Source organism: Mus caroli, chromosome 13, assembly GCF_900094665.2.
Source record: "Mus caroli chromosome 13, CAROLI_EIJ_v1.1, whole genome shotgun sequence".
Taxonomy (NCBI): Eukaryota; Metazoa; Chordata; class Mammalia; order Rodentia; family Muridae; genus Mus; species Mus caroli.
Window position 1 is genome coordinate 100,323,891 of NC_034582.1, and position 14,834 is coordinate 100,338,724.

The 14,834-nt window shown below is 42.5% G+C and overlaps 1 protein-coding gene across 1 annotated transcript; it reads left to right on the forward strand.

The window, feature by feature from the left end:
• The first annotated feature begins 2,405 nt into the window (after window positions 1–2,405).
• Dimt1 (DIMT1 rRNA methyltransferase and ribosome maturation factor) lies at window positions 2,406–14,053 on the forward strand. The gene is made up of 12 exons (XM_021180395.1): window positions 2,406–2,547; window positions 2,850–2,923; window positions 3,976–4,062; window positions 4,822–4,883; window positions 4,959–5,052; window positions 5,136–5,185; window positions 7,046–7,169; window positions 7,544–7,636; window positions 8,695–8,759; window positions 9,747–9,810; window positions 12,337–12,443; window positions 13,982–14,053. Exons 1-12 carry the CDS (start codon window positions 2,469–2,471, stop codon window positions 14,022–14,024), a joined length of 942 nt encoding a protein of 313 aa, XP_021036054.1. The 5' UTR covers window positions 2,406–2,468; the 3' UTR covers window positions 14,025–14,053.
• Window positions 14,054–14,834: the final 781 nt, after the last annotated feature.

Consider the following 14,834-nt stretch of genomic DNA (forward strand, 5'->3'; position numbering starts at 1 on the left):
AAAAAAAAAAAAACAAAACAAAAAACACAAAAACACACACACAGACGCACCAGTTAACCTTAAAACGCCTTTGCTAACTCAATGACTGAGCACTGCTAAACCTCTTCTGCCACTCCAGGTATAAACGGATAGAGTGTCCATTGGCCACTCAAAATGGAAAACTTACATGGCTGGTTGGCATTATCTCCTGCAGCTCCTCCTTCTTCTTCCCCAGCTTTCTCCATTCTGCCTTCATCCTCCCACTCAACTCCCCATTCTCACCATTCTCAGTCATCCGGCGCTGGTATTTTTTTTTTTTTGTTGTTGTTTTTCGAGACAGGGTTTCTCTGTGTAGCCCTGGCTGTCCTGGCACTCACTTTGTAGATCAGGCTGGCCTCGAACTCACAAATCCGCCTGCCTCTGCCTCCCGAGTGCTGGGATTAAAGCCGTGCGCCACCACGCCCGGCGCTGGTATCTTTATTGATGGATCAAGAACCAGTTGGGGAGCCTAAGCATCAGAACCAACCCCTACACTGTCCTGATTCATTTCTTTCAGTTTTTTCTTCTGTTTTGTTCAAAAAGTTGTCAGATTCTTGTTTGTCCTGTTCATCAGTGTCGTAATGCTGATAGTCCAGGAACGCTGATCCAGGCAGAAAAATTCTCAAATTGCTAAAGCTGCCATTTTCGTGTACCTAGGTTGCTTAATTGTTGTGGTCCTGATAGGTGTGCAGTGACCTTGCATCTGAAAAATGAACTGAAGGTCTTTCAGCATGGTCTCAACATCAGCTTTGGGGCCTAGTGTAAAGTCCAGCATGCGCAGTGTTGCTGCCATAGGGAAGAGAAGGCTGGCGCCATGCCCCTGGGAGGTAGACCAGGAGTCTGGGGCATTGCTAGGTGTGTGAGACTGCACACCTCCCCCTTTTAAAAATAAGCTATTTGTAAAAGCAGTGGTGATGTCATGTTCAGATTCCATGAAGAAACTTTGAATTGCTGAGTACCAGTAACTGCGAGGGGAAGTTTAAGTTCCAGAAAGAAAAACAACGCCATAATTTTTTTTGCTAATCGCATATTTTGGCTTTTATAACTGTAGTTAGCTTGCAACGCGGGATGGGAACCTTGAGGGCTTTCCAGGCTCAGAGATGAATGAACTTGGGTCCGGAATACCCAGCTGTAGTCACCTGCGGCTGGAAGAAAGGCTTTCCATTGGCTCATAGGCAGTGTTCAAGTGCTCCTTGGTGGGAACCCCATAATAGTCGACTATATATAAAAGATTCTATTAGGCTATTTTAGAACTTTTCCTGCGCTCGAATTACAGCAAAGAAAGGAAGGACTAAAACCTAGCCTACGGGTGGGGTGGGGTGGGGGTGGAAAGTCCGGCGTGGTGGCGCGCGCCTTTAATCCCAGGAGGCAGAGGCAGGCAGATTTCTGAGTTCGAGGCCAGCCTAGTCTACAAAGTGAGTTACAGGGCAGCCAGGGCTATACAGAGAAACCCTGTCTTGAAAAACAAAACAAACCAAAAACCAAAACCAAAACCAACACCCCCCCCCCCAAAAAAAAAAACCCTAGGCTACGGAACAGGTTCTTAGCAGTAGCCTTTGGTGGTTGGTTGCAAAGACTTTCTTCAGAGCACAAACAGAAAAATTAAAACCGAAACATTACACTGGCAAGAAAAACAGCCATGAGTCTTTTATTCTGTATGTTACAGCCCGGTGTATAATCCCATTACAATATCCAACACGTACCTGTAATCAATCCCATTTACAGGGTTTTGAAATTGTTATAGCCCTTATCTTTCAATAAATAAACACTGAGAGCAGCATATTTTTAACATTGACATTCCAGTGCTGGAACTCAGCAAAACGACGAGAAAATGAACAAAAAGCAGAGAGAAGTAACCAGTAAGTGCCGTGTTGGAACGAGAGCTGATTCTAATCTAATTGCTTTCCACAGCGGAGAGACACGTTACCCTAAACCACCAAGCTCCGTGTCCATCGAGCCTAGGCTTCTCAGCCCACAACCTGCGGGGAAACAGGAAAGAGACACGAGAGACCTTTCCGCAGATATCAGAATGTCCCAGGGCAGTGCCAAATGAAGCACCCAGTTTGCCGGGACCCAGCCAATCCTAACTGCCTGCCTGAGCGGTGCGGTCTCCTCTGGGAAATCGGGCTCTTGGGGAAGTTGTTGCTTCAGCTAAAACTCTAAAAGCCGGTGGCTAACCCGCTGGAGCCAGCCTTGCCTCCGGAGGAGCTCACCAGGAACTACAAGCTCAGCAGCCACTCGGCTCGAGCTGGCCTTGCCGCGGGAGGAGCCCATAAGAGACTACAATTCCCAGCAGCCACTGGGCTCCGGCCTGCCGCTGACTGGGTGGGTCGGTGATCGCAGTGGGCGGGGAAGTGGACCTCTCGGGCGCCTAGTCGTGACGGCGACTGAGGGCGACTTCCACGCGGTTCCCAGCTGCTTTCGCTTGGCACAGGGACTCTTCCGAGAAGATGCCGAAGGCCAAGTCCGCAGCGAGTAGCCGCCGGCGGGATCGTCAGGAGCAGCGCGGGGAGCTGAAGCGAGCTGGAGGTGCGGCGTGGAGGAAGCTTGGGACTGACCCGCGGCGGGGGAGCCCTACGGTGGCCTGCGCCTCTAGCCGCCCTGAGGAGGGTGGGCGCTCAGCGCTGACCCTTCCCCGCGCGCGCCTGGTCTTCCTTGCCAGCAGGAGGGATGGATGGACTCAAAGATACATCCCAACCCCGGCCGGGAGCGCGGCGCTTGTGGATGCATTGGAGCAGTAACCGTCCCGGGTCCATCCTGCTTCTCTGGGGCGACCTGAGATCGGTTCTTGAAAAGTTGGGAAATTAAGGCTGCTTCGTGTTTTATTTCAGGACTCATGTTCAACACAGGGATCGGACAACACATTTTGAAAAATCCTCTAATTGTTAACAGCATCATCGATAAGGTGGGTGTTAACGAGGAAAGGCAGAGCGTTTGTGGATTGTATTTTTCTGACTACTTATGCCTGTATGCGTAAGTTGCGTGCCCATAATTATCCCAGCATTTGGGGAAGCTGAGGCAGGGTAATATGCTCGACCGCAGCCTATCTATATACAAGAAAATAAAGATAAACCAAGATAGGGTGCCTGACATAGAATAGTTTCTCTGTATGTATATGTTGGATGGGTTGAGAATTGCCCAGTGATTTCCAGATTATTTCCACTTTTGGAGGCTCCATCTTGTTTTTGGAACTGGGTCTCATGTAATTCAGGCTGGCCTCAAACGTGGTATGTAGACAAAGCCAGCCTTGAACTCCACTTTGCAAGCGTGTATCATTCTGATCACTTTCTAAGTACATCACCGTTACTCTTTTTATTCCAACCGTAAATTTACGTCCAAATCACACTGAGTTTGTTCCTCAGAAAAAGATATGGTACTGCATATGACCTGTTTGGAGGATTCCTTCTGTATGTGTTATTGTGTTGTGCTTATGAATGAGTGAGGGCCTCGAGGTAAACTACAGACGGTACAGATTATTGTTTATGCTTACAAGGGAAGCCTCCTGGAGCCATAGAGTATAGTTCTCCAGTCTCACAGAATATTCTACTCCTAAGCATATACACGCTCATAGCGTTTTGTGTGGTTACTCTATTCTTAAAACTGTACAGTGGTTAAGAATTGAGAAATCTTTCCCATTTGAACCCCTTGGAAGTTACAGTTAGTTACAGTTTGCTGGAATTGTTGCCAATGTAGAAAGCAGGAACCCACCAGTGGAACCGATTGCTCTTGCTTTTTGTTCTGGCTCCAGAAGCTGAGTATATCCCCTAAGTTAGGAAATGTAGGTTTTCATTTATACCTAATGCCTTTGAGGTACTGCTGCTGTTAACGACGTAAACCCTGAAAAAAAATGAAGCCAGAGTAAAATGTCTTTAACTGTACATTGATAAACAGAAACAGTCACTTACAGACTTTGTGTTCAAGCGGGCCAGAGCATAAAGGAGTTGTGTTTATTTATAGGCTGCTTTAAGACCTACCGATGTGGTGCTGGAAGTTGGACCTGGGACTGGCAATATGACTGTCAAGCTGTTAGAAAAGGCCAAAAAGGTAAAAGTGGGGTTTCGTGTGTTACTCTCAAATTAGCTCCACTGGTTTACAAATGTGAATGTTTTAATAAATTGGCATTGTTCCAATAGTAGTTATTGGGCCCTTAGAGATTTTATCTCTAAAAATGAGCTCTTTCTATCAAAGAAAACAAAATCTACACTTGGTGTATTGGTGGGTGATCTAATATAGGAATGGGCCGTGTGTTTAAAGGAGTAACAATAAAATAGGAACTCTGAGGTAAGCCAAAGGGCAGCAGCTAACCATTATGAAGCCTGGAAGAACAGAGCCGTGAAGTTACAGTCATTAGGACTAAGTTCAGCAGGAGACTTACAGAGGGTAGGATGATGAAGAATGGGTCAGGGAGTCAACCAGAATCAGAAACTCAAATGGCTATGCTGTAGAAACGGTCACAACACTTGAAGCCTCTGTGGATGTGACAGGAAAATAGTTCAGTTTTATCCACTTCCATTCACCTGGAGTGCTATGGTTCCTACCCTGGATGTCAGTTGATGAGAGTACTTGTAGGTCCCTTCTATGCTGTCTGAAAACCACTCACTACATAAAGTGTTGTCATCATCTGTTCAGTAACACAGCATGGAGACAGATCAAACAGGATGTTGTTTTAAGTGTAGAAAAGAGTAGAGCTGGTGTTGGTGTTAAGACTGATAAAAGCTTAAGTCATGTAGCTCCTATGAGTTATTACTTGGAGGGTAAACATTTATACTCCACAATCAAGCTTTTTTGTTATTGTTAATCCAGGTAGTTGCCTGTGAACTTGATCCAAGGCTAGTAGCTGAACTTCACAAAAGAGTTCAGGGCACGTGAGTATATTTAATAATTAAAGGGCATTTCAGTTTTCTCAAACAAGCTCTTAAAATTTCTCTCCTTATTTTCAGGCCTCTGGCCAGCAAACTCCAGGTCCTGGTGGGAGATGTATTGAAATCAGATTTGCCATTCTTTGATGCTTGTGTGGCAAACTTGCCTTATCAGGTATTTCTCAGGCTGTCAGAATTGTCATACTGAGCATTTCTCTGGTGTGTCCTTCCTCAGAGCTAACTGTAATTCTCTTTCAGATCTCCTCTCCCTTTGTCTTCAAGTTGCTGCTCCACCGGCCATTTTTCAGGTTTGTGCAAAACAGTCACTGCTAAACTTTAGACAATTCTGGCAAGAAACACAGGAAAACACACACACACACACACCAAGAAACTGCTGGAGAACTTTGTAGAAAGTACCAGTTTCTGGAACAGGAGCGTGGTAGCTCAGCGGTTGAAGTGGCGTGCTTATTAGCATCCAGAAAGCCCCTAGGTCAGTCTCCAGCACCACAGAAAACTCAGCATAGTGGTGAGCATGTGTATCCCAGCCCTTGTGAACGAGAAGCAGGAAATCACTTCAGACTCATCTTTGGTTACACAGCTAGTTCAGGGCCAGCCTAAGTGACCTAATAGCCTGCTCAGAAATAGAACACACATGAGTGCACACACATATGAAAATACTGATTTCCAGGGAGGTCCTTTAGGTGATAAATTCTTTGGGCTGATAAATGTGTGTGCATGCCATCCCTTCTACATTTTAAATTCTAATCCTCTTCAATAAATATTAAAATTTTTTCTTATGTCGAGATACTTGGAGTAACCTCTTAACTGGTTATTAAAACAGTATGTTTTATACAAGGGCTTTGAAGCTAAGTCTACTTACTGTTTATAAAATAAGTTCATAAATTGTGGGGGCCATAACCATCTTTTTTTTTTTTTTTTGGTTTTTCGAGACAGGGTTTCTCTGTGTAGCCCTGGCTGTCCTGGCACTCACTTTGTAGACCAGGCTGGCCTCGAACTCAGAAATCCGCCTGCCTCTGCCTCCCGAGTGCTGGGACTAAAGGCATAACCATCTTTTTTAAAAAGTTGTGTGTTTGTGTGGAGTGTTTCTCTGTACTTACAGAGGTCAGAGGACAACTTGAAGGCTGTCAGGGATCAGACTCAGGGTTGGAAGCTTGTCTTTCCCCCTCCTCCCGTTTCCCTTTTAAACGGGTAGAATAGATCGCATTAGAAGATAAGTGCATGTCGGTTTTGTGAAAGTTTTGTTCGGGATATGTAAACATTTACAGATGACTCTGAAGGCTGAGCTAGGACGAGTGTGAATTTAAGACCTGCTGGGGCAACTTTGGGAGACCTGATCTCGAAATCAAAAGCAGAAGGACCGGAGAGAAAGCTCAGTGGTAGAGCATTTACCTGCAGGGGGAGGCCTTTGCTTCAGTGCCCAGGATACCACACACAAAAAGTCAAATAGAGTTTTGAAAATGCTCTTTTCTTCACTAAGATTTAAAACTGTTACCATTGCTTGCAGAAGAAAAAGTCCACACACTTTAAATTGTTAAACCAAGGGAACCCTGGACATTGTAACCTACCGGGCCATATCTCAGATGTAATTCCAACTACAGCGCAAATATAGTTCTTCTGTGAAGTCAACTTTACTGTTTATTTTTTTTGGGGGGGGGGGGAAGAGGAGGTCCCAGAAGGCATCTAGATTATTAAGTACATAATAAGACCTAAATACTACATAGTTGTTTATCCAAGCCCTGAGGGAGTGTCATCTTCATTGAGGCTAGGAGTACAACCATCTGTTTGTGTTCTACCTTCTGACCATATTGTCAACAACCATACATCCTCCCAGGACAATGAACTAGTTACAATTACAACTAAGGACTTTGCAGATTGCTCAGTGGTTAAGAGCATATGTTACTTTTGCAGAGGACCGGGGTTCTACTCTGAGCACCCACATGGCAGCTAACAACTGGCTTTAATTCCTATTCTAAGGATCCACTGCCCACATCTGACCTCCATAGGCACCAAATTCGCACACAATGCAAATACAAGTAGGCAAAACACTCAGACACACAAAAACAAAAATCAACAAAAGTTTTTAACTGAAACTATGCCAGTAATTGAAAATGAACGATTCTTTCTGTTCCTCTTTGCTTCCTTTTCAGATGTGCTATACTTATGTTTCAGAGAGAGTTTGCTCTTCGATTGGTTGCCAAGCCTGGAGATAAATTATACTGTAGACTCTCCATTAACACACAGCTTTTAGCACGCGTGGACCATCTAATGAAGGTATGAGGCTTATTTCAATTCATCCTGGAGCACTTTGCCTTGCTTCTGAAACCCCACCTTCCACCAACCGTCTTTTTGAGACGGGGGTCTTGTTCTTTAACTCAGGCTAGCCCAGTTCTATCAACTTCTCAAATGCTGGAGTTACAGGCCTACGCCACACTATATCTGGCCAACAGAACATCTTTGATTAACAACTTAAGGTTACCCTTGCCAGTTATGGTAGCATACACCTTCAATCCCAGCAACCAGGAGGCAGTGGGATGAAAATCTCTGTGAGTTCTATGCCAGTCAAGACCTACATGGTCAGCCCTTGTGTCAAAACAAGAAGGAAATAAAGTTGCCTCAGAGAGGACTAAACATTTCCTGATTAACAGGTGGGGAAGAATAACTTCAGACCGCCCCCCAAGGTGGAGTCCAGCGTGGTCAGGATAGAACCTAAGAATCCGCCACCACCAATCAATTTCCAGGTGAGGCCAAAATACCTAGGTTGTAAAATGTCATTCCAAAGCAACAAGACAATACTCGGTCGACCTAAATATCCAAATCGAGGCAGGTAGGAATGGGGACTAACTTGATGTTGAATAGTTCTAAGTACACACAGAAACATGGAGAGTGTGTGTAAAAGACAGAATGACTAGAATATAGGTGCATTTCAAAACTTGAGATTATAGCTGCAAGAAACCACTGTAAAGTTAAAATAATTGTGTTTGAATAGTGTCCTGATCACATTGTTGGGTTACCATGACAACCCAAAGCAAGTGTGCCCCAGTTGGACTGCATCCTCAGCCTTTGGGGCAAACATGTTTGAATTAGAATTACTACTGCTTTAGGGGAAGAAAAAAAAAAAGCTAGCCCATTGGATATAAAATTTAACTAATTACATAAGAGAAAAACTTGTTGGACAAGTGACATCCTAAATCATGTTGGTGGTGTTTTAAACTTGATGTTTTGTTTCAGTTCGTTTTTTGTTTTTTGTTTTTGTTTTTTAAGATAGGGTCTCCAGTGGCTCCAATTCTCTGTGCACGGGATGACCTTAGTTAGACTCCTGATTGTTAAGTGCTGTGATCATAGGCATGTGCCACTGTGCCTAGGTTGACTCTATTTGGAAAGTGATCCTAATGCCATATTATGAATGGCAATTACGAAGCCGGGTGTGGTGGCGCGCGCCTTTAATCCCAGCACTTGGGAGGCAGAGGCAGGCGGATTTCTGAGTTCGAGGCTAGCCTGGTCTACAGAGTGATTTCCAGGACAGCTAAGACAACACTGAGAAACCCTGTCTCGAAAAACCAAAAAAAAAAAAAAAAAAAGAATAGCAATTATGAATGGAATTTCCCCACTCAACTAAAAAAATGATAATATATTTCGAGAGATACACACAAGTGCAGGAATGTGCATTGTTTTGCATATGTGCTAGTTAGATCAAAACGTATGACATTGTCATTCCCCTGGCTTTGTGTGTTAGAAATGACGGAGGAGTAGATAAGAAGTTGGATATTCTGAAGAAAATATCTTTATTATATTTCAGGAATGGGACGGCTTAGTAAGGATTACTTTTGTTCGGAAAAACAAGACACTGTCTGCCGCATTCAAGTAAGTAGCTACAGTTGTGTAGTGGTGAGGAACCAGGTTTCAGTACTGTCATAGCATTTGGTGCTTCATCATAAACAGGTACCCAAAGTACAAATATTACTCATGTCAGACAGACTTCACCTTTTCAAATTTCATACTAGTCTGAGAGGCAAAATTTAAGAAAATTGGAGTTAGGAGTCAAATTAGTTTTTCTTTGCAAAACAGAAAAAATAATTTAGCCACAGATTTTCAAGTTTTTGCTTCTGGGTTCTCTTCTCTCCATTTCACTGTAGGTGGGGACACGTGACTTGGAGCACATGTGAGGTCAGGGGGCCACTTTGAGGACTTGGTTCTCTCCCAGTTTTACATGTGTTCAGGGAATGGAACTCTGATTATTAGGCCTGCATAGCAAATACCTTTAGTAGCTCAGCCACTTCCTAGTCTTTGCTGGTTTTTTATTACTATTTTTTTTATTGGATATTTTACTTTTGCTGTTTTATTAACTTGAAAAAAAAAATCTAACATCACTTGGGGGTATCCAAAGGCAAAAGAGGTAAGCTTTGAATTTAGAGAGCTTGAACATTTTATTCCTGGCAATGCCAAGGATTAAGCGTGTGGTCTTAAGCATGCTAAGTCAGTACTCTTATTACTCAGTGATTCCTTCAGACCTATTGTTACCTTTTGAGTTCCAGGCTGGCCTTGAACTTGCAATTCCCCCGCCTGCCTCAGCGTTTCTAGCAACTAGTATTATAGGCCACTGCCACCAGACCCAGCAAATTTTTTTTAGAGGATGTTTTGTGGAGTTTTTACACATGGGGATGTCAGAGAACAACTTGTAAAAGTGGTCCTCTCCTTCCTGTGTGGGTTCTAGAGCTTGGTTTCAGATTGCTGGTCATGGCAGCTGGTGCCTCTACCACTGAACCACCTGATAGACCTGGAACATATATTTAGTATTTTCTAAATATAATTATGTATAATCTGATTTTATACTTGTCATATAATTTCCAGATCAAGTGCAGTACAACAACTGTTGGAAAAAAATTACAGAATTCACTGTTCAGTACAGAATACTGTGAGTAGAGATCATTTCACTCATTTTTGTTCATTTGTTTTTTGAGATAGGGTCTCTATATAGTACTGGAATTCATTCTGTAGACCAGGCTGGCCTCAAACTTAGAGATCTTTCTGCGTCTGCCTCCCTAGTGCTAAGAGCTTGAATTTTTCCGTGCTGTTTACTTCTCTTTACCAGTCTCGCACAGAACACAACCATCTAAGCTAAGTCTGCCTCTGGATTACTGACAGCAGCATAACCTTCTTTACTTTCATCTGTTCTAAGCAAGTCTTCCCTGCCACTTGGCTGAAGCAGCATAGCTCTTTCCTTCCCTCCTTTGTTCTCTTCAGGGCAGCTGCTAAGGCATGCAGCTTGCCTGCTCTGTAGTGCTTCTATTTTAAACCCTTGATAAAATTACCTCAAGCTTACAAAAAAATTTAAATTTAGTAATCCGTAGTAACTTAAAGTCAATACATAATTTGTAAATAGTATAGATCTCTTTCTATAGCTTTGAAATGGTCTTGCTATATAGCTTAGGCCGAGTTTGAGTTTCAACAGGCCGTGAATTCTATGAACCCTGTCCCCTTTAAAGTTTGTATTTAGCCCTAATAAGAGTTGTGTTCATTTGATTTGTAATTTCCTCAAATATATACATTGTTTTCTTGGCTTAAGTGTCTGTAATTTGCCACCTGTCTTAGGTTTTTTTGTTTTTGTTTTGTTTTGTTTTGTTTTTGGAGACAGGGTTTCTTCTGTCCTGGAACTCACTCTGTAGACCAGGCTGGCCTCGAACTCAGACATCCGCCTGCCTCTGCCTCCCAAGTGCGCCACCGCCGCCCGGCCTGTCTTAGGGTTTTATTGCTGTGAAGAGAAACCACAACCAAGGCAAACCTTTAGTAATGTTTAATCTTTAATGTTTGATAAAGGCAAACATTTAGTTGGGGCTGCCTTAGTTTCAGAGGTTCAGTCCATTATTATGGTGGAAAGCGTGGCAGCATCCAGGCAGACTTGGTACTGGAGGATCCCGGAGCTCTGCATTATGATCGGGCAGCAGAAGAGAACTGTCTTCTTTGCAGGCATCCAGGGCGCTCTGATTCCACACTGGGTGGAGCTTGAGCACTACGAGACCTCAGAACCCACCCCCACAGTGACACACTTCCTCCAACAAGGCCACACAAGCATTCAGACACATGAATCTATGGGGCCTAAAACCTATTGAAGCCACCACAGTACCCTAAATTGTGATTATCCTGTTTGTTGTTCAGATAGTGGCCCAGGCTGCCACTGTACATAGTTGAGGATGTGCAATTATCCCAAGTGTTGGGATTAAAGGCATATGTCACCATATCATACTAATAAGCTATAAATAATAAGAAATGGAGGTTGAATAGCTGATTTCCAGTAATATGCCTCATGCCTCTTAACAGTTTGATTTGATTTCAAGTGTGGGAGTCCTCATGCATACACACGACACGTGTGGGTATGTGTTGGTTTTTAAGCATTCTAAGTTTGACAGCAGACAGATTAAGACTATTTCCTTTGGCTTTGGTTTTTATTTTTGGACACGGGTTTTTCTGTGTAGCCCTGGCTGTCCCAGAAATAGCTCTCTTGACCAGGCTGCCTTCGAACTCCCAAGTGTTGGGATTAAAAGCTTAAGGGCATACTGGATCACTATCTGGACTTTTTATGGCCCATATTCTCTTCTGCTTTAATATACCAGGGTACTATCTCCATTCTCTAGTCTCGACAAAAGCTACAATAGATGTTGCTAGTTTTTAAAACTAAGTTAGATTTTAAAAGGTCTTTGCATAAATGGTGTGGATCAAGTAAAGTAAAAAACTGTTGTTTTGAGTCTTATTCTGTAAAGCTTGCCCTAAAATTGAGTTAGTCCTCCTGCCTCCTAAGTGCTAGGATTAAGGGATGAACTATTATACCCAGCAACATGTAATATACTTAAAAGAGAAGTTACTCCTGAGAGTAACTGGAGAGTAAATTACCTGGTTAGGTGAGTATGTGTCAAGAATGTATGAATTAATTTTTAAAAGACTACTAACTGCTTTAAAATTTCATAAAGTCTGAAACCTGAATTTTTTACATTTTAAAGATGAAGAGGAGACAATATATGCAAGCATGATAACTCAATAATCTAAGTATTATGCCAAAAAATCAGCCTCTTGGGCTGGTGAGATGGCTCAGTGGGTAAGAGCACCCCAAACTCTCTTTGGAAGACTGCTCTTCCAAAGGTCTGGAGTTCAAATCCCAGCAACCACATGGTGGTTCGCAACCACATGGTGGTTCACAACCATCCATAACGAGATCTGACGCCCTCTTCTGGAGTGTCTGAAGACAGCTACAGTGTACTTACACATAAATAAATAAATTAAAAAAAAATCAGCCTCTTATTAGAAATCAAAGTCTTAACCAAACTGTCAGATTTTCTCAGCTATCATTTATAGATTAAAGGTGACTATAATTATTGAACTTGGAAAAAAGTCATGGTATCTTCATTAAGTATATGTTGCTCATTTATTCTGGATCTTCTATTGATAGGTAGTACCAGAAGATTTCAGTATAGCAGATAAAATACAGCAAATCCTCACCAGCACAGGTTTTAGTGACAAACGGGCCCGTTCCATGGACATAGATGACTTTATCAGGTAATTAACACTTGTTCTAAATGCTTGCATTTCTTTACTGTGGTATCTTCATCTGAGATTTAAAGGCTTCTAAGCAGCATAAGGTGCTACCTGGTGGGTTATTGCATAGCACTTTCATGGAGTGGAGAAGTTATTTGGTGTAGAGCAGTGGTTTTCAACCTTCCTAACGCTGCAGCCCTTCATACAGGTCCTCATCATGTGGTGACCCTCCAATCATGTATTCTCATTGCCACTTCATAACTGTAACTTTGCTAATGTTATGAACTGTAATATAAATAACCTGATGTTTTCTGATGGTCTTTGGCAATCCCCATGAAAGGGTCATTTGACCCGAAAGGGGGTCATGACTCCCAGGTTGAGAACCACTGGGGTAAAGGCTGGCAGCTAGTTTGCTGCAGCAGGTGCTACAGTCTGTGCCAGACCGGAGCCTGCATTTGTGTGCGCTGTGTTTCCTTCCTCCTGCTCCAAACTCAATCATCTTCTAATAGCATCTGCTCACCTCCTCACACTAGAAAAAGCATGGTAACACACAGCTGGGGCTGATGACCCATTATTTCCTTACTTAGAACCCCTACTATTAAACAGAGAAGCAGGAAGTGTCAGTCAGAACCACATCATCTGATCACTTGTTCAGTAGCAGTTATGTGGCCCGAGGCAAATTCGACACCTGTTAAGTTAAAGGGCACCACAGTGATTTCTGCAATGTGGACAAAATTTTTACTTTGTATTAAGCAAGTTTCAGTTAATTACTCTATTGTACTAACTCACTGACATTAACTTTCAGAAGTTATTGGACATTCTGCTACCTGTTTTCTTACATTGCTGGGGGCTGCACTCAGGTCCTTGCATAGCTAGACAGGCACTCTACTTCTAGGATGTGTCCCCAATTTTATCCAGAGACTAAACTTAAAAATGTCATTCCTTTGCCTTTTCAGTAGGACAGTCTAGGGCAAGAGTCACTGTGTTGCTGGCTCCTAGCAGGAGGACTGAGTCTGGATGTTAATCCTCCTAGGTGAACGAACACCTTTGCTTTTCCAGACATTTTAGCCCACACGGACCTCTTCCTATATATAGGCCACCCTAAAAAATAACCTCAGCTACTAATACATTATTTCAAAAACTTCCCACTTCCTCGGCGTGCAGTTTAACAGAAGTCAGAGAAGCACAAAGAAGCACAGGACATTTCACTAAACTTCGGGAACAGTCCTGAGAGCAGGCGGAGACCAGTTACTTACTCATCTCACTTTGCCTCAATTTCTTTTTCTGCTGACCATGCTAAACTGTAAGTGCTGTTGAGCTTAGGCCAGAGACAGCAAGTCGTTAAGGTCATTTCACTCAGTGCCAACTTAAACAGTAGATTACAACAGAAGACAAACGTGCCATCCATGGTTTTTACGAAGGTGTAGTGACTAGTGCTTGCACTATGTGTCTTCAGTATGTTGGCATGTTTATGTATTAGGATTAATGGTAATAGGCACATTATGTGTCAGAAGTTGGGTTTGTAGTTTAACACCATTCCTTCTTGGTCTCCTCTTCAGGTTGCTACATGGATTCAATGCAGAAGGCATCCACTTCTCCTAGCCATTTGAAAACTACTTTTTCAAGACCAAGAAAAAATGAAATTATACAATCCTACTATTTGAGAATACAACCGATTTTGTTCTACAGGACATCATTTAAATTATTTAATAATACTTTTTTACCATTTATTATCCTGTATGTGAAAGGTGGTTGGTTGGGGTATATTATATATATTATATAATAATACCCTGCCCTTTGCAGTAGACCTAGTGTTTTATATATAAATATAAAAATAATGGTCTTCAAGGTTGAAAGCCGCAGACACGCACAACATACACTTAAGCTTTCTAACAATTTATTGTGTGAAGACGTTACTTTTATTCACTGTTTTGACTGTGAGGTTCAGGTAGGCCTACAGCTCACTCAACTAGTCAAGAAGCCCCCAGTGCGACTTTTCTTCCACACACCTTCACCCTACGTGTTAATATTTGCCTCTTGCAACACAAACAACATCATAATTCTGGGAGCTAGAGTCTGCTGCAGTGACAGTACAGGAAAGTTCTGCATATGACTACCTGTGAAATGCAGAAGCTTAGAAAATAAAAACTCATGTTAAATCACATATTCCCTTAAGGGAGACAAGATCTACAATTTTCAGATTTAGAAAAATTCTGGAGGGTTTTGTCAATCAAATAGGTTGTTTCATTAATTTATGATTCATTTCCTTTCTTGAATGAGAGGGTCTTTTTGAGGTGGACTTTAATCTCAGACTCTTGCCTCAGCCTCCTAAATTAAATTCTGGGATTATACTTGTTGTGCAAAGTAAGTTTTCCAGTTTTAGTTTTCACTTTTTTCTTTTTTTTTTTTTTG